A 25029-nucleotide genomic window follows, 5' to 3' on the forward strand; every position below is an offset into this window, starting at 1 on the left:
GGGCAAGTAGTTGGATAGCTAAATACTACAGAGATCTCAATACATTGAAGTTGACGAAAGTGGCGTATGACCTATAGGTAAACAAGTATATTATGAATTGCAAAAGTAAACTTGACCGCGATAATTTAACGATTATAGTCCTAGTACTTTCATTTTGGAGCTTCGTCAATTATCGAAACTATACTCAGCGTGTGTTCTCACCAACGTCAACCGATCATGATCCACGTTCACTGAAAAGGCATACAGTGGAACAAGAAAAATTGCTGCGCTACATTGGTCCTATGTGCAGTGCTATGTCTGCTAGTAAAAAATTGCCGTTAGTCTTTAAATGCATTACCGTTATTAGGGGGCTTCACACATTTTACCGGGCAAAGTGTCTATTCATGCATGTTTCACTCTATGTAGGCTTCTCTTTATATATGTTTGGTTCTAAACGTATTTGCTACCTACCTGAGTCACTGGGTTCGCCGTCGATGAGGTAGCGCACTGGGCTGCCCTAGTGAGGGAACAAGGTCAAGAAACCTACCATCTGAACCAATTGGGACACTGAGTATTTGGCAATGTGTATACTTGTGCCGCTCTTCAATGAACCTCTTTCATGCCGACGTCGGGTCACAGTAAATGCGGCACAGGGTAGATACCACTGTTCGAAGAAAATCTCTGGCGTCATTTCGAACAGTGCGTGTATGCTACTTGGTCTGAGGTGGACCTTAATGAAACTTTTTGATGCTAATTTTTCTTATTTGGTTATATAACTTGGGAAATATTGGGTAACTAGGTATGTGCCACAGGGAATGGGCCACTCTACAGTCCCGAAGAAAGATCTCTTAAATTCCTGCGATGCTGAGCGGAGTTGAGCCTATGTCGCTAGGTTCCTCAAGGACCGCAACACGACGCATTAGCACGTGGCGCCACAAATGCACTAGGCATGGGTTTTTGCTTGCAATGAACACCTTTCACGCCAACGCTTGAGCGAGCTGCGCCATGAATGCCCTGGGTATGTGCCGCTCTTCAACGAACCTCTCGACAATCTGGGACACTGGGTGTGCGGCAAGCCAAGCCACAATTCTCAGCATGCTGGCACAAGCATGGCATCTGCGCGCCATGCTTCTCGTCTTGGAGTCCACGCGTGTACTTCTCGGCAGTGCCAATAGAAGGCACAGCGTGTCCAGAAAAAAAAAACACGAGAGGTGAGCCTGGTGGCCGCATCGCGCCTTTCTCAGCGTTCGAATGCGCCAGGGAGACATGCATCTTGGAGGCCATGATCAGGCTTCCTGGCGGTGGCGCTAGATGGCGCCGAGGGCTCCTGGGGAATAGTGTTCCTGTATATGCTCCCGCAGGGAGCAGAGTTGCGCATACCTTTCCCGGCGCCGCTCACACAGCTATTGGCTGACAGCGAAAAATGACGTCAAATGATCCGCGTCGCTGCGAAGCCAACTTTACGGGCGCATCGCCGACTCATGCGAACTCGTCGTTTCCGTCAGCGCCGTCGCCATTGCAATCAGCGGACCGTCGATCGTACGGTGAGAGGAGCAGCTGCGGGTTTCAGGTACGGTATTCGACGATGTGAAGTCAAGGACTTTGGTGAAGTGATACGAAACACATCGTACTGGCACTTGTATTGTGCCAGTACGATGCCAAAAATGTGTTGTCAGATTACAGTCTGCACTGTGTGAATAACTACTCTGCAAGTTTGCCATCTTGATGTGATTAGTGCAATAAAAATAACCTGTTGTTACTCGTAATAGCTTGTTGCCTTTCCACTTTCTTTGAATTCTGCGCCCAAGGTTCCATGAACCAGCACACTTGGCCTGCCGCCAGCAGCCTTCATGCATTCCCTTGTATGAAATAAGTTTGATCTAGAAGCTCTTGCATCTTGAATCTTTTTCTACTTGCAGATTTGCTGATACTATATAGCTGATTAGTCTGCGGTATGAATGAATCGTAAAAGTAAGCTTTGCTTAAAATGTGCGCATGTGAACATTCGAAATGCGCTTAAATCTGTGTCTGCACCGCATGTATCGAAAACATGCAGCTGTTGTGAACGATGGTTAGTGATAAATGACGCTCTGTTACCGGTCACTGACATAACTGCAGACACGATAGCTCTCTTGGCGACGGTCATTAATCGGCTGGTTTCGGCAGCCAAAATGCGCTAACTGTCCAGCTTACGTGTGTGAAGTTTTAAACACTCTTTAAAACATTTCTTGAATTCTGACAATGATAAGACAACTTCATATGCGTGCTGAAAATCACTGCACCGCCTTTTGTGGCAACGTACTGCGCGTTGGCGAGCGAACCTTGGAGCTGTTCAAGCCACGGGAGTATCTTATTTTAGGGAATCGAAGGCGGTCCTGCCCCCTATTTGTACGTTCATGTGTGTGTTTGTATATGCGTGTTTACATAGGTACATACAAAGTTTCGGTTGGTTGGAAGCCCACCCCCTCCGACTGCACGAATGACTCGTTCGAGCGTAGCCTGTATTAAGAAGTGCCCTTTGCTAAGCGCCTGCGAACAATTGGCGCTTGTAGCTCGCGACCACTGGAGAAAAAAAGGCGGAACGCCGCGTGGCATTTGGCTCCTGCGCGCGCGAGGAGGAGCTTCGCTGCAGAGTTGGATCACGACGGCGGACCTATGCGCAACTCTGCTCCCTGCGGGAGCATATACAGGAACACTACTGGGGAAGCGCAAAAGTGAAGTCTCGCTGTATTAGGTGCCTAATACATAACTCGTTTTGACGGTGGCATTACGCAATGTCGCTAACTGATTCAATGCTACACGCATTAGCATCGACAGTATTTGTGAGATGGGCGCTGCCGTTTTTTTTTTATCGCGGGAACCTGTCAAATTTGCTTCAGGGTTCTTTTTTGGTCTTCATTACAATCTGGAAATATTTTTCGTACTTACTTTCTTCTGTTAAGGCAATAGAGCATGTGAGCTAGAACAATTATTCAACTGCTCTTTTATACTTTTTAAGATTTTTGAGGATTGAAAATTTTGTAGAACAGCAATAAACAAACCGCCAAAAATCCCACGCTTCTAATTTGTTTCATAAAATAAACAAACCACCAAAAATCCCAGGCTTCTAATTTGTTTCATAAAATACGTCAGGAAGGGTGTTTAATAACTCATTTTCGCAACATACTTGATCATTCTATATTATGATTTTGTCATTCATTGCGCCGAGCGATCCGCCGTTACGATAAGAGCAGTGCGTCTGTGAGTGAGCCAATTCGAAAGAAGAGGAAATATAAAGCGTTTAAGTACGTGATTTTTGTGTAGTTCCGCGCTTCTATTCGTGTTCAAAGGGAATCCTCCTAATCACTTGCTGCGCAGCTGGCCGGACAAGCGGCGCTCGAAGGAAACATGTATCACCACGACGCAGAGCAGATGTATGAAACGGACGGGTACAACGAAGGCGGCGAAGCAGAGCGGTACGATGCCTACCATCATGCCGAGCATGACAAGTACAGTGACTTAGTTGGACGGCAAGACGGTGCTCCCCACCCGGGTGTTCATCATTCAGGTAACGTGCGGTCACCTTCATACACAGGCCTTACATATAAGCGTCTTGTACAAAGCATGGACACCGTGTATAAGGCAAATCGCTGTTTTTTATTCACTCGCCATATGTGGGCTGCTACAGTGAAAGGTGCATTGTTGCCATCAAGCCGAACGGGGGATATATTTTCCTTTCTTTTTACATGTTTTCAAAAGCGTCCAATCGATTGCAGATTACTTTTGTTGTTGTAGAGTTTGTATAGATAGATTGGTCAGCCTTTTCTTTCCCCTCTTAGTTGCAATACCAGCAGCAACCGCATTTTGATAGAGCCAAAGTCCAAGATGGCTCGTATATTTAAATTCGGGCTCACGCTCAAGAACGACTGCAAGTCAAATTTATTGTGTTTCCCTTTCTTTTCCATCACAGGATGCCTCTCGAATCCTATTAGTGTAATAATGCTCTGTGGCGTTATTTCCCACGAACGAATGAATTGATTAAGCAAGCAAACAAATAATCAACTTATAAAGCCGTCCAATATAGTGAATCTTTCGTCGATGCATTCGTACGTGTTGAAGCGCAGGTGAGGATGGAGGCGTCGCAACGGGACAATGCCACAGTGACAGAGAAACAAGGTTTTCGAATAGAGGCGGTTGTCCGGACCCAAAGATGTGCGCCAAGTGCTGTCCCTGCAAGTGTTCGAGTCGTGACGGCGGCAGTCACGGGAAACCGCGGAAAGGTGATTCCCAAAGCGCACCTAAGGCACAGCTACGGGAGGAACCTGAACGACGCGCTCGCAGCAAGCGCCTCACCGGCACCTGCAAGGAAAGGAACGTGCTAACGCGGCCAATTCCAAGGGATGCCCGGGCAAGCTATTTCATGGTAAGCAGCTGAACAGCAACGAGACTAAAAAAGGGGAAGACTTCATCATTCTTAGCGTCTGTCCTGTGTCTCGAGATGAGGCGTTTGTTTCGCCTGTACTTCTCCATGAAGCCTGACATAGGGAGAAATGTGGCGTCTATACGTAAGAGCAGACCTTAGAGAGCACTGCAATCACTTTGCATCCTCCGGAGAAATGGCTCTTTTCACAACTATTGTAGCAGTTATTTGGCGGGAACAGGGGGTTGTTTGTAAACAAGTGCAAGACAGAGCTTCATTTTTAATTATCCCGCTTAACCGCAGTACATTAGCGTATGCCGCTGCCTCGGTCCTCACAATGAGCAGTAGCATAAGAGCCTACCGAGGGAGCAGCAGCGAGTATCAGAATGTCGCAATGTCCTGGTCACAGGTAACAACCTGCCGTATTGTGACGTCGCGACAGGGTAGAAGTTAAACCGCAACTGGCCATAGAAATGCTACTACATCACATGATTTACGGATCTCTGAGGCTTTCATTATATTTTAAGGAGCTAGACGGGTAGGACCTTCATTGAATGCAAAAACATTATTACTCAAAAATAATATGTCAGTGCTCCTTTTACATATCTAACAAGTCTTTCCCGAACTTTGTACTTAAAAAAGAACAGTAATTTCTTACATTTAGCCTACCATATTACGGTCTGATTATGACGTACGCCATATTGTCGGGGATTTCGGAATACTTTTGGCCAAGAGGGGTTTTTCACGTACACCTAAATGCATGTACCGGAGCGTTCTTGCTTTTCGCGCCCGTTGGACTGCAGACGGCAGCACCCTGGATGTTGCATGAGGGCGCAGAACCTAAATCCATACGAACGAAAGGCTACGCTCGATGTTTCCTCGATCGACACCAGGGAAAGCCAGATTTTGAAAGGTTTCGTCACCCCAAGGCACCACGAGATAGCCGCGTAACTTTGCTACTCTCGATTATTGGAGGTTTATCTACGCGTTGTGTCAGTCACAAGGAAAATTCCAGAAAAGATTTGTCGTATTTCAATATGTCAAACAGAGGCCTACGAGATGCGAACGCAAGTGGAAGGTCACGTGATGTAAGGCAATCTATTTGTTGTCAGTTTCTTCATTTCCAGTCGCGAAAAACTTCATTTTTCGCGACTGGAAGTGAAGAAATAAAACTACAGATTCTTGCTTAATGCGGACAGCGGTGTTCGTATGCGTCAGTACAAGAACCGAGTTCTCATTCTACGGGGCTATCTCGATTAATGTTCTGTACTGTTCTACGTCGCTTGAATACTGTGTGGCATCATCTTATTCTCGACGAGACAACACAATGACTTTTCAGAGCGATAGCTCTACTACTGCAGGTGTAAGCCTAGAACAGGCCTGGTTCCCTAAAGCTGACTTCGAAGCTCAGTCAAAGTCAAACTGGGACTCAGCCAGCCACTACCGGTGGCTGCTGCGTGCGCCGCGTGAGCGCCCATATCTTAAAAGCGATCTGCAATGTGGACAAAGTACGTTGTCACGCGGGCCCCATCTAGAAAACGATATGCGTATTGTACAAAGCGCGCCGAGTACTGGTAGCTTCGTATGCGGTGTGCTCGCGACGCTTAGTTCGCGCCGAAGCGAGGCGCAGCATGAAGGTCAATGGGCTCGCTGCTGCTGCCCCTCGAGCAGCGTGTGGGTTGTGGCGCACTTGCAGATGCGGTAGTAGTTGATGGCGCTGATCAGTGCGTTTCTCCTTTTCCAAAGCAAGCAGAACCGTGCTATCGCTCAACACTCGTGGTTTAACCAGGTTCAACGTCTGAAAATATTACAGCGAAGCTGTCTTTGGCTAGGGAAAACCGCTTGTTAGCGAGGAGAAACACCTCCTCCACAAGGCGTGCGAATGAGCGCAAAACCATCAATGAGAGCGCGAGAAAAAAACACATAGGAAAAGGGAACACCGCTTTCTTTCGCCCCGAATTGCGGTATTAGCGGTCACCTGTGTCTGAAACCGCGTGTCTGCGAAGTGGTCCCTGTCCGATAAAGGGATAGAGGCTCATTTTCACTCCGACGTTGACGTGGGATAGCCACGAGTGGTTAGCATGCCCGAGGAATAGTGAATGTACTACGAGGAACGACGCCGGGAGAAGCGGCGGGAATGTGACCGTCGACGTGGAGGTGAGAGGACAAGAACACACCCGCGCCGCGAAATGCAGCCGTCGACTTCGGGCCGATCCAGCGGCCCGGGACGAAGAGCATGCCCGCGACGGCGAGCGCGAGAGATGGCGTGGAGTTGGCGACGATGCCGCGACGGCCGTAACAACGACTTCGCCGTTGCTAACGATGGTTTCCGAGAGACTTTCTGGACCGTCCCTTTGTAATGAGCTGCCGGGTGTGCTACAGACGATGGTTTGACAACGATCCCTTTAAAATCAACGGAATACGATCCGAGGAAAGACACACGGCGCGATCCTTCTCGTACCACGTGTGCGTTTGCTCCCGGAAGCAGTTCCGTGTAACTCTCTGTTGGGCGTGCAGTCGTACCGCGGTGCCGCTGAACACAGCTTCGCTGCTCGACCAACTGCACACGTTGGAATGGAGTTTCATTTTCTTGCGATAACAATTATATGCACACTCCAGCCGCATTTTTGCCGTCGCCATCTCCGTGGGGTTCCCCATGAGTGAAAGCGCTTGAGCTTGAGGGCGAGCCGGCGAATGCGGTTAAATCTCGCTTGCGCGAGCGAAGAACGCGGCCAGGATGATGATGATGATGATGATAGTGATCTAAAGAAAGGAAAGGCGGGCCACGATGCGTAACCCCTACTTTGGTGCGCAATGAAGGGGGCTGAGGCATTGGAGGAGGGACGCTCTTCTCCGGCGGCTGCTACGGTGCCTCGATGTCCACCTCACCCGCCGCTCCGCACAGAGTAATGGTAACCGCCGCGTCTACTGCGGCGTTGGCCACGCGAATCGCGGACGCCGTAGTATACGCGATGGGCGGACGCTGTAGGGACGCGTTGCCGGCGCTCGTGTGTCTTGAAAGCGGTCTTCGACGTGGCCAAAGTGCACGCCCGTGGGGGCCTCATCTTCAAAGCGATGTGCGATGTTTGTAGAGTGCGCGTAGTGCCGATAGTTTCGTATGCGCTGTGATTTCTGCGTTTTGTGCGCGTTGAATCGACAGATGCACGGAGGTCAACTGGCTCGCGGCTGCTGCCGGGATTCCTAACTCCAGCGTTTTCACAGACAGTTACCGCTGTCATCGAGCGATGTGTGTTCATATTTAACTTTGCGAGCGTGACAACGTGCCGGTTAGTTTAGTTAAAACACGTTGACCGACTAGTTCGTTTTAAATAATGGTAGAATGTGTAAGCGCGACTGAGGAAGACCGTAGAATAAAGCAGACACACAAAGACAGCGCTGTCTCGTACGTCTGTTTCTCTCTACGTCCTCGTTGAGTCACGCTTACATACACCATCATTCTTAATTTAGTTAGGAAGCGAATGTTTACAAGTTGATACGGCCGCTAAAAACTACTATCCTTACATCGTACAGGTATCCACTAATTTGCTATCGCAATCGGTGCTTGGCCTTTTCGGCGGAACTGCGAATTTTTTTATATTTTTTTGGACATGTCTGTCTGTCTGTCGGTCTGTCTGCACTGTCTATGGAGCCAGATGCATGAGGGAAATGCCTGCATAGGCAAATCTAAAAAGCCTCCACGCTTTTTCCGACTCGAACTTCATATTCAGTCTGCCTATATAACTAGCCTGTTTGGTAACGTTAACATAGAAACAAAATTACAAGGTCTTCCAAGGATACTTGATATCCTTTAAACTAACGCAACATAATGCAAGGTGAATACAAGATGCACGAGCTAACATTGGCCTCGCATCTGAAAATTGTACAGCATAACGAATTGAATTTCACACTATTTTTGCGTGTATCAAATGTTTTCGTTCGGTAGTTTTCGAAACTTCTATTGTTGAGCATTCGGCTACCTTAGAGTGCAGCGCGATAGATGTTCACTGCAAAACTAGTTCCAAGCAGACGCTGACCGAGCCTTCTGGGACGCGTTGCTTTAAGTCAGTGTCTACGGCGCTGTGATGATCAGCTCAAATAGAAGATTCCATCGCGATCGAGGCAGCCGCATTCCAACTGGGGGCGAATATAGCCAACGCCCGTGCACGTCGCAGTGTGTGCACGTTGAAGAACCAAACCATGGTGGCCATATTAATCTGTAGTCCTCATATACGGCGTGCCTGATAACGTGACAGTGGTTTTTGAGGGAAATGCCATATATATATATATATATATGTATATATATATGTATATATATATATATATATATATATATATATATATATATATATATATATACACCAGAAAAAGAGCAGTTCTGGGTCCGGGTAAATATTCACAGTGAAGTAGACGCGCGTATGACACGGTTTCTTGACGTTTCGGCCGGGGTCCGGCCTTCATCAAAATACATTGCATGCTGTCAGTACAGTTAATATACATGTGACTATCAACCAAATGAAGATGCGTTTACATGAAAAACGAATAGAATGGGCGAACAAAATGCGTCCGAATCGTTCAAAGGATAGCTGACACGTGTATAGACCGATGGCGATTGCAAACATATCATCTAAAACACAAAGCATCAAAACGCACCGAAATGAATTGTAAAAACCAATCGCCACGTGACAACAAAACGTCAATATGTGCTCAATATGTGCTATGTAATGAAGCAAACACAGACAAACAAAGTCTGCGTTGACGGCCTAATGGAAGCTGGCGAGCGCGCAAGCTGTCACGTGAGCATGGCCTCGCGCGCACGTACTACGTGAACAGAGGCCCACGATTATTCGGCAAGGCACTATATAGCAGCCAGTTATGGAAACTCGGAGAAGCTTTAGCTAAGAAAGGCTCGCCTTTGACAAAAAAACTACATGCGACACCGGGAGTATGAACGACGCCCCAATAGCCAAGAATCCCCTCCCTGTCTCTTTAACCACTCTCTTCTACCCCATCCCCCGTGTGCAGCGCGGTTGAGGTGTCCTCATCTGAGAGACAGTTACTGCGCTGCAGTTTACCCCATGTTTCTTCCTTCCCAAACAGAATCTCTCTCTCTCCTCCCCCGCCCTTTCCCCGTTTCGGCTGCTTGCATTCGCACAGGGCACGCAAAACAGGCGAAAATAAGGAATATAAGCGAAGCCTCAATCTCCGAGCATGTCGACCTCGCACCCCCACCCCACTTCTCATCTCGGCTGCTTGTTTTTGCGCGCGCAAAACGTGTGAAAATAAGACATACGACTGCTTGGATGGCAGACAGGTGGAGTAATTCGCCTCATCGTGCTCTCTGTGCGAAATGGCACGCCGGCTGTTTGTGATTCGGGCTTTCAAACAATATGAACGAAAGAGCCCCGCATATTTTTTTTTTTACTTACGACCGAAAGAGGGGATCTTTTTCTACTGCACACTGTGCACATTAGTCTGAATCCAGACTGCGAAGTGATGTTGAAGGCAACCAACGCAGGAGCACGTGTACAAGCCGACGGATGCTGACAGCTCGTTTCGGCAGACGCTGTGCTCCACTCCGGGCTGCCGCTGGCTGCAGTCTTTTCTGGACAAGGGTGGCGCGCCCAGGAGGGAAGCCGCACGCAGGAACTCCCCCTGCACCAACTTCTACCGTCACGTTTGCGACGCCAAAACGCGCTCGCCGTACAACCTGGGCAGGGAGAAGCTCATGGAGAGCATGCGTCGCATCCTGGGCCGTCACAAGACCCCGAAAGGAGAGCTGCCGGTGAACTCCGACTCGATGTTCAAGCGCTGCATGGAAGGTGTGGATCTCATGATCAAGGACCACATCAGATAGTAAGTTTGCCTGCTCGCGCGTTGTCCTGTCGCGGCAGCGGCTTCGGCTGCTGCGTTGAACGAAAGAGTTTGCCGCATTAATTATGGGAGCAAACCGCGGGGCTTGTGTTTTGCGGGATCTGCGGGAACGACGGATCCATCAGCCAGTACGGAAATAATAGGGAGATATGCGAATTTTCCTAATCAACCTGCGTTAGGCTCCGGCGGCTTTGCGATCTGGCAAAGTGGTATGTTTCAACGCAGTATTGCTTTATTTATGCAACAATTCGAACTGATTATCTGCGTAGGAAATCGCTGCCTTTCCACGCTTATAAAATTTTATACTTGGAAATTCAGAAATTGAAGGGTTGCAAACAACGCCGCAGGATTATTTAAAACCATCTGAACATCAGAACCCAGTATTCCCATGGCAGTTGCATAACAGCAGTAAGAAAATTTTTTTAGAAATTTTTGTGGAACACGTTACTGACATCACATTGCCGACTCGTCTTTGTCTTCTCCGTCAAATGAGCTTCCGAACATTTTTAACAAAAGAAAAACAAACTTTATGGCGAATGCCGGAACATGGCAGAGCGCCCTCAACCGTTTATTTTATCGCTTGCTTTTGCGAAGCAATTTCAGTTTCAGTACAAAACAGATGTATGGATTCATCGCGATGTCATGACGCAGCGGCTGCAGCCGGTTTTGAGAACTCTTCAGCGGACACACGTGAATCCTGTCAAAGAAACAGACTCCGCAGTCGTGTTTTGATAATTTATGTTTATGTTTTTTTAATGAGCAATACCATGTTACAGGTCTTATTCTTTCACGACGACAGCAAATGTTGTTTTGCGTCATGACCTCTCAGCAATGCCGGCAATGAAATGTTCGGTACTGCGAGGGAACTTCGGTAGCACAGCTAAAATGTTCTAATAAGTTATCCCAACCTTCACTATTGCATAGTGTAATAATTTTTACGAGATATGAGCCCGCGATTAAACTTTACGAATTTTGAAAATGTGTGTCAGTACATTTTACACTAATTTAAATGCCTCAAATCATAATCCTGTACGGTCATATATAATTCTGTATAAGAATGCGCCTGTGCGCAATAAACTGTAATTATTGCGTGACATTATTTTAAAGGACATACGGGTCTGTTTTAACGCGATGACTCGTCCAACACCGCGGAAAATACTGCCCCAAGTTGAGTTTCTAACACTTTTAGCAGCATGTCTTCTGGAAGGGAAAACCCTGTTTTCATATTTAAAAGAACTTTGTGGATTATGGGTTATTGAATATATACACACACATATATATATATATATATATATATATATATATATATATATATATATATATATATAGATATATATATATATATATATATATATATATATATATATATATATATATATATATATATATATATATATATATATATATATATATATATATATATATATATATATATATATATATATATATATATATATATATATGGTGAAATTGCCCTGTATACGTAGTCAGTGACATGATTCTCCTTGGGAAAAACAATGGTAACGCAGGAATTCTCTAACTTGGCATATAATGTAATAGAAGCAAGGAAATATGTTTTAGTAGAAAGTTAAGCAGTGGTCCTTGTTGCATACTTGTCAATTATTTTTGAAATGCTCTTAAAATGTTCAAAGTTTTAACAAACGAAAGCACTCGATCGACGAATACACAACTTAAGAAAGAATGGATTATCGATGCAGTCCTTGAAGCATGGAATTTCCAGTGGGCTTAGCCATCATGTATTTTATCTGTGTGAATTTTTGGCGCTCACATAATCCTGCTGTCAAATGGAAAAGGGCGATAGTATGTAACCTTGATTTCATCCGTTTAGAAACTGCCATGTAAAGTTCTTGTTCTAAAAATTTTCCGCGTGTGTTCTTGCTTGGGAATCGCGTGCCATTTTATGGCTTCTTCTCATTCCCAATACTTACTGGTTTTTTCATTCATGATTTCCCTTCAATAATGCTTTCACAACCTGGAATTGTATCTATGACGCTAACAAAAAAACAGATGCGCTGATATAATTAACGCCGGGCTTCACGCTCATCGTAGCTATTCGTCCTGACGCACTAAATGTCAGCTTATTCCCCATGCTCTGGCATCTTGCGCCGCGTCTAAAAGCGCTAGCTGCCACGAGGGCATGATGCACGTGGCTACGCTTTGTACAGTTGTTTTGGCTAGAGAGAAGTACGCACCTAATCGCGGTCCAATCGGACGAGCATTGGGCTGCTTTGCTGGAGGATAGAGGCTTGATGCAACCATCGGTTGCACATTCTTTTGCAGCAGTGTGAGCAGACATCATGCACTTTTCACGTATCTAATAAGCAAGAAAATTTCAAGTGGGCTGAGTGAACGCGTGACAGCGTGCGCAAAATTGCAAGTTTGTAGGAGATACATGTACAGAAACGTCACTTCGATAAAATAGAGCTTGTAATGTCGCCTGTTACGCACCCAGGTACAGCTGTCGAGATATCATAATCATAATATTCTATGTAAGCTATCGCATACATAAAGAGCAAAGGGTGCTATGTTCTGGCCTACCGTTAAAGCAAAGCTCTCTGTGCCTGCTTTCTCGGATATGGGGACGGTGCTTGTGTGCTGGACGGTGGTGGTTCGGTCGCTATGACGGCAGGCATATTTTCCGAACTACATAAAAAGGTTACATGCGCACCGAATGAATGTACTAGCGAATTGGCTGATAATATCCGTGTACGCTAACCAAATTTTTTTCATTTCAGTTCTGCAGAACAACAACAAAGTAACCTCCTACATAAAGCCTAAACATATATTTTCCGCTCACAGGCACCTTCAAGCACCTCGACCTGTTATTGCAATGGTGAAATATATTGATCCGGTTCTTGGATTTACATTATTCTCCTTATTTAGTGGCTCAGTAGGAGCCACTCAACGGGTGCCCGTTCTTGGCCGATCCTCAAGAAATGCCACGTCCTACTGCGACATAAGCTGCACACAATACCCTGATGTTGCAGCATACGTGTAGTATGTTTTGTTGCATACGTATGTCATCACCAATCTTCTCATGAGAACCATGATACATTGTCTTCGTCCTTGCGCATCGCTGCTTAGACGTCTGACACTGTGCATCTACGTGAATTGGAGCTTGCATTCACACATTGCCTGAAAACATTGCAGTGCTTAGACATAAAATTTACATAACAACATAATTCAGACCGTTGTGGCAGATAAACATGAATATTCCATGAGATTAAACGTTGAATAGCATGATATTCAACAAAACCGTATGCATTGCTGTATGTTCTAAAGCATTTAATTAACCGCTTGACTAGAGCTTCGCGTCACAATATGGGCGTGGGGTCTGCATATTTTTTTTTCAATTGTACACGAAAGAAGTGCGTGCGTCATAGTTCGCTTTGTACTTCTCCAATAACGAATCTCACAGCAGTAAAATGTAATGGTTGTGCTTGCATTTTTGAATTTTCTTTGAAAATGGCTTTTCAGTTATCTGGACTTTATTGCAGATTACAGAACAATTTTTTTAAATACAAAAGGCGGCTAATATTGGCTGTAATGTTTAGGAACAAAAGATGAGCAATTGCGGATGTCAAATAATTATAACATTGCGAAAATGAATTCTACTGCAGTGTTTGGGTTCACGAATTCAGTGAAAAAATTGTATATCGTATTTCTTGTCCAATATTGCTAGAATTTGCATATGACACCTCTTACGTTGCACCTGTTAGAAATAAAAGAAATGTCCAAATCTGTAGTTCCGCAGGGAAGCAAAATATTTTCGCAGAAAGCGACTAGTGCCTGCCAGGATGCACCCCTGGTAGTCATGCTGCTAAATGCGTAGTCTGAATAATGAAACTACGCAAACAAAAACAGACACATAGGTCACTAAGAGTTGCACGTCACCCTTGTATTTTATTTCAGAATGCTTCAATGAAACAGCGTTCTTGCACAAACATTTGTTTTGCCGCATCGTAATCTTTATGCTTCCTAAGCAAAAGCAGCAGTTAACCGTGTATTATGAAGATGTGTCCTAAACATATCAGGAATACGTTGTCTAATTTTATGTCTTTTTTATTATTGCTTTGCTATTTCCGGTGCCTTGGTAGCGACTGGGATGAAAAGAAGCTAGATGGCTGTGCCAACAACATGCCCAAAACACCGTTGACCCTCTCGGACAGATTCTTCAAGTCGGGGCGCCGCCGTACGATGCCAGAATTCTTTGATCACATCAAGGGGTAAGCAAGCACTGCGTTACAAGCGAGACTGGGAAGGAAATGAATCAGCAGTGTTTTAAATGCATGACACGCTCCCAATATGCATGCTATTAACAGCGCTGAGGTCTGTCAGAACCAGGCATATGTTGTTCTTTAGCATTACAACCAAGAGCTCCTTAACCAACTTTGCTGTGCTGACAATAGCATTATGAGGGATTAATCCCTCTACTACTTCAAGTTTTCCACATTCATTCGCCGATTGTAATTGCCTTCCCACATCACTCTCCTGTTGTTAAATATCACCAATGCTTATTGTTCTTAAGACTAATTTGAAAACTTTCCACAGTATAAAACACGGACAGAAACCCCCCTCACCGTGATTGTCGAAGTTGATGCGAGAGCATTTACACACACAAAAAAAACACTGTTGAACTCCCACAAACATTTACATTTATTGAACTTCTATTCTATTGTGTTTTCTGTCCGTGATGGCAATCAGGGGATGGTGAATGATAAATAATGGTACGTATTGTAGCGTTTTGAAATGTTGTGTACCTCTAGCACAAGCAAGACCTATGACACCACCTGTCTTAGGTGTAGGGATGTAGTCCCTGGATGCCCCAGTTTTGGGTGGAATGGCGAAGACGTTGTTTTTCAGCATACCGTCGCTTCATTTAGTGAACGCGTTTTACTGACGGAGCTCTCTTCTTAACTTTGCAACGCGTGACGTATGGTTTTATTTGTAGCTGCGAAGGCGTTTTTATATTAAAGGAAGCTGACGTTGCTCGCAACCACCCCTCGCTCCTCGTACACTTTGTTTTCCTTTTCTGCCTAATGAGAAGCATTTCGTGTTTCATTCTATACGTCGCCTCCTAAATCGTACGCATTACGCGCCCTTCTACAACGGTAGCAGTGCCGGCTGACTTGATAATGCATTTGTGTATGAGGAGCCAGTGAAAAACGCATATGGATGTCAGGAATGCGCGCGTAGATGAAAGGTCTGCGAGGTAACACTTAAGTGAAAGTCTTAGGTACACGCGTGGTGCCCTCAAGCACATGATGGAACATCGATAGTGGTTTTAGGAGCTTGACAGTTTGTGTCTGTGATATATCCTCTTTGAAGGCCCTTTAAATATGTTCAGTCTCTCCAAATGTTGTAACATTATTTTTCTGCACTAAGTTACCTGCTTTGTAGGTGTTTAAGTAGTGTTGTAATGAAGGTAATAATAAAGTTGATGTGATGCCAAGAAAAGATATTCGCTCACCACGCTGCGTACCGGTGTTCTATTCCTTGTACAGCACTTAACGCTTACCTCATCTATTCGTTTTCTTTTTTTACGATCGCTGTCGAGCCATCCTATCCAGGCCAGTTATATTCCCAGGTCAAAGTTGGCAGGGATAGGCAAGGAAATGCCCTCGCATTTAATTAACAAAGCCAAATACTTAGAAGACACCACATTGCGCCAAATCACGTTAGCACGAGCAGGCGAGTTGTCACTGCTTGGCCAAATGGTATCTCGTGCTTCTTAGTGCCCTTGTCGCGTTCACCGTAATGTTATCGAACGATTGCCAAATGTGCGGCTCTGTCGTGCTCGGTGTCTATCGTCGCTATTGCCGCGAATATATTTGAGGGCGAACAGAGACCGACCCAATCTGAATGTGCACTAGTGGTGCCCGTGTGAAGACTCGAACAAGTGACGCACTCGCCTCAATGTTCTACGCAGCCTGACGAACAATCTCAGCCTCGATGACTCCACACTGCCCGCGAAGGGGTTCTTTACACGTGAGTGGATACCGGCCGCTTGCCAATGGGTCGCTCGCGCCGCCCGATGCCACTACGCCTTGGACTTGAGAATGGAGACGGGTGAACATCTGGAACGATACCAGCTCTACTGGAAGGTCATCTACTTCTCGCCCCTTCTTGGCCCTATGGTAGGCGTGCCAAGCGTCTTTGGCAAGCTTTAGCCAAGCTCGTGACATGTTCTTAGAGTGTCGTCTTGCAGTAATATGTGCAAGTTTTTTAATGTGTACCTGTGTTCTTAGAAAGGTGCGATAAGACTTGAAACTTCAGTCAGCGCTTGTTATGTGCAGCTAAATTTACATGGTTCTATTACTCGCAATGCTGAGCCAGCTTGTTTAACGAGTATTAACTCGCACAGCTTTCTTATACTAAATGCAAAAAAAAAAATCATTTGGTATTTTCTGCTCTCATCGTGAAAGCAAGTGCACAAATGACAATATAAAAGGAGCTGGCAAACCTGCGCACAATCAATTACACGTGTGTCAATTTCTTTTATTTTGTACTGTAGCACGATATAGCACAGTAAACACAACGATGTCACCACAACTAACGACAGTCTAAGCCTTAATGAGGGCAGAAAAGACACGTTTTCTAGAGATAACTAGAGAACTCAGTGCCCTTCCATTCTGTGAAGAAGGATGACCAGCGAAGCTGTGTATGTGGGCCCTTTCATGGCGAACTGCACCTCTGCCGCGGGTAGCCTCGGAATTTCAATATCTTCGGGACCGGGCCACGTATGGAGCATGCTTAACGCCTGCTTCACCTCCGCCGTGGGTCAGCTCGGCATTGCAATATCTTCGGAATTGGCTTACGTACGGGGAGTGCTCAACGCCTGCTTCACATCCGCCATAGATTGGCCCGATAGTGCACTGTCTTCGGGATCGGGCCACGTATGGGGAGTGCGTGCTTAACACCTGCTTCCCTTTCACCGCGGGTCGGCCCGGTATTGTAGTATCTTCGGGATTGACTCACGTATAGGGAATGCTTAACGCCTGCGCCACCTCCGCCGCGTGTCGGCCAAGCATTGAACTATCTTCGGGATTTTTTTTTTTTGTGCACGCGGAGACGATATTGGGGAAGTAGCCCTCAAATGATTTGCTGTAAAAGTCAACAGAGAGCCTTCGTAAATAGACACAGCTTCACTGCTATTGTTAGCGCATGTGGCACCTGTTGAATGTCTATAAGCGTCCTGTGTTTGCCCTAAATGGATTGAGAGCAGAGGGAGTAAAGGTGGTGAAATTGTGGGCTGTGCATGTCGAATGATCCATCTATTTTTCGTCTTCCGAATATGCCTTTCCTACGTAGGCGAACAGAATCTTCGAGGCCGTGTTCGACGAACCACCAAAGGCCCGCGTTCAGGCATGCTTCAATCTAATGGAAGATCATTATATCGTCAACACCACGAAGACGGCGCGGCGGGCGCTGAAGGAAGCCATCCGACGACCGCATGACGTCCTTTCACACGTTTCTTGGCTGCTTCGCTGGGCGCTCAGGGACCGCATACCGAGATGGCTCTCACGTCGGAACAGGCAAGGCTGATGCCGACTCTCACTGATTGTGCATGTCATGCATGTTTTGAACAGGCGGAGACATTATAAAGCAATCATCATCATCACCATAACCATTATCATCATCATCATCATCATCAGCCTGGTTACGCCTACTGCAGGGCAAAGGCCTCTCTCATAGATCTCCAACTACCCCGGTCATGTACTAATTGTGGCCATGTTGTCCCTGCATACTTCTTAATCTCATCCGCCCACCGAACTTTCTGCCGCCCCATGCTACGCTTCCCTTTCCTTGGAATCCAGTCCGTCACCCTTAATTGCCATGGGTTATCTTCCCTCCTAATTACATGTCCTGCCCATTTCTTTTTCTTTATTTTAACTAAGATGTCGTTAACTCGCGTTAGTCACCCAATCTGCTATTTTCTTATCCCTTAACGTTACACCGATCATTCTTCTTTCCTTAGCTCGTTGCGTCGTCCTCAATTTAAGTAGAACCCTTTTCGTAAGCCTCCAGGTTTCTGCACCGTACGTGAGTACTGGTAAGACACAGCTGTTATGCACTTTTCTCTTGAGGGATAATGCGTTATACACCCTTATACCCTTATAGAACCCTTACATAAAGCAATACAACTGTTTTAATTAATCTCCTAAAGTCCTAAGCTCACTTTCGCTAACTTATTCATTAGTCTAAATTGTGTTCGATTACAACTATATATGCAGTGTGTTTATGATGGAACATTCCAATATAGTGGCCGTTGCACCTATAATAGCGTTTTTTTTTCTTTTCATGCGTATTTGCTTTGCGCTGATATGCACTCTCCTATTTGTGTTGTTACCCTTGGTATAAAATGCATAGGAATACTCTACCAGAAGGAATATGCATGCGATAATATGTTTAATGTCCCTGGTTTTCTTACACGCACCACCGAACTAGCAAGAGCTGCAAGAAATCCCGTAAAGGGACGTTCAAAGAAATTACGACTTTGCCGCAGATGCTCACTTGCAGCACAGTTCTTTCAACTACCAAAAGAATCACTTTCCGCAAAGTAAACGTTGTCTACATTGTTGCAGCGTCAAACGATTGATTACTCAATATAATTTATCTTCGTTTGCGGGTCTCAGGAGGATGCAAAATGTGTTGTGCGGCATCATTAAGCTATTCACGAAAATACAGAGGCATGGTTTCATGCGTACTAAACGATTTTTAAAGAACGATATGAGTGTAATGGTAGCGCAAAGTAGAAAAGGAAAAGAACATAAAATAAAGCGGAAGTAAAACACGAAGAAACAAAAGACAGGGACAGGGACAGGGAAATGGCTTTAGAAGAAGAAGCATATGGCAATCGCTCACAGGTAGAGGAATGAATTTCAAAACCGTCGTTCCATCGCCGCGGTAGTAGGAAGAATTAAAGTGGTATATTATTAAGAGCAAGCTCTCCACAAGGAATATGATGATTTCGCACCTGCAAGTAGCACGTGAAGAATAAAGAAGCAGTGATTGTCGCTTAAAAATTTACTTTTATTTTTGTGTTTATTTTATCGCTCAAAGTGGTACAATTGAGGCATACATGTCTGCGAAGTCGAATAACAGACATCTTTAGGTCCCCAGTACTTTTGTACTGCAATGTCAGGAAACTTGCTGGTAAGCAGTGGAAACAAAACGAAAAATTGGAGGACGCTTAAGCTTCGCCATCAAGAGTGGAACACGATAGCGTTATCGCACCCCGTTCGCACCGCCTACTCAAACTATCTACGCGAACCAAACGTCGCGATCGGCAGGTGATGGACCGGGCCGCGGCGCGTCATGAAGGAGGACGCGATCACGGGTCGAGTGGCGCGCCACGTGTCGTGGCAGCGCCATACATTACAGCGCCGCAAGATGGCTCTGCGTGTGTGCAGAAGAAATGTAGCGGAAACGTACTTCGCTACTCATGAAACTGCGACTTCTGTAATTTACATGGTCATAATTACCGATATACACCGCAGTATAACGTTCTACGGCACGTTTCTAAGGCAACACCGCATTCACTAGAGGCGATTTTGTCCAGTTTTGAACGATCGAACTCGTGGCTGAGTGGTAGCGTCTCCGTCTCACACTCCGGAGACCCTGGTTCGATTCGCACCAGCCGATCTTGCAAGATGTTTTTCTTATTTATGAAGTGCCTTCTGGGATTTACCGCTCACGGCCAACGCCGCTGACGCCGACACCGACGACACCGGCATTTCTACCACATGAGCTCCTTAATGCTGTCGCGTTAAAAGAAACCAAGAACATCAATTTTGCGCATATCGCGCGTTCAGGATGGTTTCTGCAAGGTAACTAGTAATTACTCGGAGGCACCCTTCTCCTGAAAGGAGAATATGTTAGATTATGATGCCTCGTTGTCAAAAAAGGTGGGGACGTCGACGTCGCCTTCGCGTTCTAGACGCTGTGGTGGTGCTTTCGATGAAGCGCACGCATTTGTGTCAATTTTTTCGTGCTTCTCTTCCCGACACCGCTATCACCGTAGATGCATCGCTAGTTTTCCTTCTTCTGAGCAAGTAATTCATAACGCGTCTGATCAGGCAGTGAAACCACACATGAACGTGACATCACCTCTGCTCAACAACAGTACGTTAAACAATCTCACTATTTTCCAGATAAGAGTTGGTTTGGGGACAGTTTCTCGAGAGTTGGCACATGTCGCAGAACGAAAACCGCTTTGGAAGCCACATCTGCATCCGGAGCAGCAGACGCAGCCGGGTCTGCAGCCACGCTCGAGGTAGCCCAGTTCAACGCCTCCATAGCTGCGGCAGTCCGGAGGCACCTTGAAGTAGTTGACGCTGAATTCCTCAACAGCATGCGTCACCGCGACGTGCCATTGATGTCGCTCTACAACGCCGAGGTACGTTCCTTCATAATTGTGAGTTCATAAAAAAAAGGCTTTCGTGTTACGTGCATACCACGCCGTAGGTTATTCAGTGTTACCTGTTGAGGTTGTACTGGCAGCGCTTTGTCCAGCATAAACAAGGCGACGTTATTAAATGCGTAATCATTTCTTATGCTTACCCAACGCGAAACGCAGTCCGTCCGTCCCGTAAGACGATCGCTTTCAAGATAGAGCCCGCAGCAGTGAGCGACATTACCTTCGTGCTGCCTGTCGCTTCCGCGCTCACGAATCTGCGGGAACACAGCGCTCACGAAGCTCTCAGCACACGCCGCACTTTGCTCCCTTTGGAAACCGCGTTCATGATATCGGCCCGTGCGACTCTCTTCAACACGAAGCAAGAACAACGCGCGCGAAGCTATCAGCAGTCGTCGCTCTCGGGGGTCATCGCAAATTGTTTACAAGATATGATATGGTCCGCGTCGCCCTGCCATAGGCAGCCGCCGCCGGGGTACGGTTTATCACGTGCTTCATAATAGCTCGACGCGGATTGATAAGGCGCTAAAGAGCGATGCCCGCTAGAAATGATCGGAAAACCATCAATGCGTCGCCACCTGGGCCGGTATTTTGTAGCGATGCCTTTTCCGATTCTATGCCTTTTCAGGCTTTTCGCGCTTGGCCACTGGTCAGAGCGACGGTCCGCCCACATTATCAACGCGATCAGACGGCCGTGTATGGTGGATGATAAGAAAAGCATAGAATAAGGCATAAGGCATCGCTACAAAATAGCGGCCCTGCTGTAGTTTGCTTACCTGATCAGTTCACCCTGCGCCACCGTCCGCAGCAGTTCGTGTAACCGCAGGGCTGTCGTTTATACTGGTCGTATGAAGTTTCATAACATTGATAATTACACCGCGCCTCATGGAGATGAACAACTGGCACAATGCTTACGCATACTGAGACAACTCCCAGAGGAGTTTCTCCGTGGATTTTGTTTTTGTCTGCGTCATTTCCGCGTTCATTGGTGGCTTGGATGACGGTGACATTCGGCGAGGGCGATGCATGCAATATTCGTTTATTAAAAGTTGGCAAGCTAAGTGAAAACAAAGTGCAACATTTTCGAGCTTTATGACTGAATTTAATGACTTCTGAGGGAATGGAGCTAGTTTGTGTGCGAAGACACCTGAACTGCTGCCATGCACTTTGCTACTTACCGCAGCATATTTTCAGGAGCTAGGCCAGCAGCGTGGTTTACAAATAGCCAGAAAGAGGATGGTGAGAAGTTGCGCAAGTTACCGCGAGATTGGGCGAGAGGCCCGAGAACCGCTGTGAAAATGATTGCTTTTAACAAAATTCGAAAAGCATTTTCAACTGACATGCTGAATGCCTCTTAACGTAATTGTGTCGAAGAAGGCAAAAGAAAATTTTACAGCTGACACTCCAGTGGCTGCAGAATGCTTAGAACGGAGATATTGAACCACTGGCACGGTCGCTATTTTGCACAAAACTTGCCATGTAAACGCGTGCGAGTGCCTGTAACATGCCACATGCCTGTGGACTGGCACAGCTGCCGGCCAAAAGTCACTGAGAACAGTGACTGCTGGTACTGGCCACAGTTCTTACGCGGTAAAAAATGTGCATGTGTAGATAGACGGTATCATGGTATTTTTCGCTTTTGGCTTACCGTTAAGGTCATCTTCGATTTCGGATTAGTTGTTAATTAAATACATTCTAATGAGATTATTATAGTCGCCTTAAGCAAGTTTTACTGATATGCGGTTTAATTTTAATATGTCGCCTTAAAATGATTTGCATAAACAAGTCCATCAATCTGCATGCCCTTAGTGTAGTCGACGACAGTACATGGAGCGTCGCAACTTTCCTAATTAGTCACAACGTCCGTGACAATCGCGAAGGGCGCCCTAGCACCGAGTTCAAGTCAACCATAATTTTTCAGAGAATGCACGTAAGTAGGTCGAGAAGCAGCTCAGGTCGAGAAGCAGCTCAGAAAGTGCTGCATTCTGAACTTGTGTCGTTGCTTGGTTGGGCGTCTCGTGTGTACCGTCACACTATGGGGCTAAATTGTTATCTCCAGTAACAGGGGCAATCGAGGCTTGCTCATTTGTGAAACGGGCATAATGCTTGACCTTAGAATTACGATGTATGTGGTGTTCTTCTTGACATTTGATAGTTGGACAACGAAATATGGACGCTTTTGTCGTCCCTTATTGCAGGCAAAATATGTGAAAAAGCGCAAGGCCATCGTGGTGTCGCCAGGCCTGGTGAGTGTCATAATGAACGTGACCCACAGCACGGATCCCTTCGCGACTGTTCTCATCGGAGCACCCATCCTGCGAGCCATGGTGCCACGCCGCCAAGGCGTGTACAAATGGCGGTGGGCGAGCCAGCACCATCTCAACCGTGCCACCCACTGCGTCGAAGACAAGATGGCATCGAGCAAGACGGTAGCTGGAAGGGTGCGTTCGTAAAAATGTGTGCTCCTCAATACTTTGTTTTACCCGCCTAATCTATGAAAAAGATTAAGCATGTCATTGATATTATGTACTTGGAATCGGAGCTGAAAAAATTGGGTAAGCATGTAGCCAGTAGCAGTTTTAAATTGCACATGTCGTGATGTTTGTCTACAGAAAGTAAAAGTCAAGCGACCTAGGCCAAAAAAAAAACGCCTGGTAAAACAAAAAAACATAAACTCGTTCCCCACTGTCACAAGGTCGGACACACCTACAGAATGTTGCGTCGCGTTATAGTGTTTCTGGTGTTGCTTCAAGAGTGTTTCTGCTTGTGAAACAAAGCCAAAATTGCAGAAAGAAGCATGCAAGTTTTGTTGGCTTTGCTGCCGTAGTTGTTTATTGATGCATTTAACTTGCGGTAAACTGCAAATTGAGCTAGCCACCAGGCTTTCAATGAATGTACAAGAGAGCTTGAACGGTCTATATCAAGCGGAACTCACTCCGATTTGCAGTATCATTTTAAGCAGTGCATATGCACGCCCTTATTAGTAATTTTAAAATCTTGAAAAACAGCAGCGATACTACCGTGCCTGAGTAAGCCGAGGCACGTTTTAGCAACGAAAATAGCGATTTTTTTTTAATGGTCAGCGCGGACTCGCTGACGTGACCTTGAGCGTAGAGTGCACGACAAGATGTCGCTCATAAAGCCGCCACAATCCTTACCCCTCACCTTCTCATCCACGAAATGTCGCGTGACCATCAGCATAGGGTGGGAAGGACGCTGGTGCGCTCCGCCCTTTGGATTTTCTTTGGGACAGCATGGCGGTGACGCAGTTGGTGGCGAAAATGCACCTGTAGTGTCCGTAATTGTGGGCGCAATTTTGAATTCAGCCGCAATTCCCACGGCTCTTAAGACTACTGCGTCGTAGGGCAAAGGTTTCCTAGCATCGTATTTGCTGGCTAATGCAACTGGGTTCCTGATGCACCTGCTTCCTGATATATTAGGCTGGAACGCTATCATGAGCTGAGACAATACTTTGTCTATATGTGTCTGACCAGGTTGTAACCGAGTCCGCCATTCTGGAACCTCTCTTTGACGCCTACCGACGGAGCCTCGCCGATGAAATAGGCCTTGGAACGCGCCTCACGAAGCAGTACAGCAACAACGAGCTGTTCTACGTGCTGTGGGCGCTCGGGCACTGCGACGACCCTCTCGCAGATGTGGTCGTCAACGGTGTGGCCAACAACTCTGCCCACTTCGCCTCCACTTTCGGGTGTTCCCGGGGTGACAAGCTGTGGTCCGAGGACAAGTGCACCTTCTGGGTGTAGAACATCTTTTACATTTGTTCTTGTTTTTCTCACCGTCTGTTTCATTAAGTGGCTGTTGCATTATTCCTATTCTTTTTGGACCTTTATTTAGTTATTTCATTGCTCCTATTTAGTGACATAATAAATGTTCTTTGTTTTCTCTCTTGCTTAATAACAGGTAGACTATTTTTAGACTCTTCCTAGCTGATGAACTGCATTACATCGGGTAAATTGGAAGCAATTTATCGTCAGTAAATGAAATGCGCAAAAATACACAAAGCACAGGATTGTTTTTTTTTTCAGAATCAGAATCGTTCTTTATTGAGATAATTAGAAAGATTACAAGATGTTAATATACAGAAGGAGGTCCCGAAGTCAAAGACTGGAATGGGACCTCCTTTACAAACTAAACGTAGTAAAACAAGAATTACAGCAGTTTCAACAAATTGTTAACATGGAAGAATTACAGGGTTTAGTATGAACAACATGATTGAAGAATTCCATGTGCATAAATGTCAAGAAAGAAAAGCACTCTAGCACAATCGCATTGAAAATTAATAAAGTAAAAGGGAAGCTGACGTGACAAACACGCTATAATT

At 45.9% G+C, this 25029-nt stretch overlaps 1 protein-coding gene across 1 annotated transcript in view; it reads left to right on the forward strand.

Moving 5' to 3' along the window:
- The window catches only part of LOC135911871 (uncharacterized), a 34965-nt gene extending 10360 nt beyond the window's left edge, over positions 1–24605 (forward strand). The window contains exons 3-11 of the mRNA XM_065444202.1: positions 3337–3526; positions 4083–4381; positions 9894–10231; positions 14368–14496; positions 16200–16407; positions 17582–17805; positions 20474–20669; positions 22886–23128; positions 24182–24605. Coding sequence (XP_065300274.1) covers positions 3337–3526; positions 4083–4381; positions 9894–10231; positions 14368–14496; positions 16200–16407; positions 17582–17805; positions 20474–20669; positions 22886–23128; positions 24182–24451 — 2097 coding nt within the window. The 3' untranslated portion in view covers positions 24452–24605. The remainder of the gene's footprint in view (positions 1–3336; positions 3527–4082; positions 4382–9893; positions 10232–14367; positions 14497–16199; positions 16408–17581; positions 17806–20473; positions 20670–22885; positions 23129–24181) is intronic.
- The last annotated feature ends 424 nt before the right edge of the window (positions 24606–25029 follow it).

The sequence above is a fragment of the Dermacentor albipictus genome, chromosome 10 (assembly GCF_038994185.2).
Source record: "Dermacentor albipictus isolate Rhodes 1998 colony chromosome 10, USDA_Dalb.pri_finalv2, whole genome shotgun sequence".
NCBI classification, from domain to species: domain Eukaryota; kingdom Metazoa; phylum Arthropoda; class Arachnida; order Ixodida; family Ixodidae; genus Dermacentor; species Dermacentor albipictus.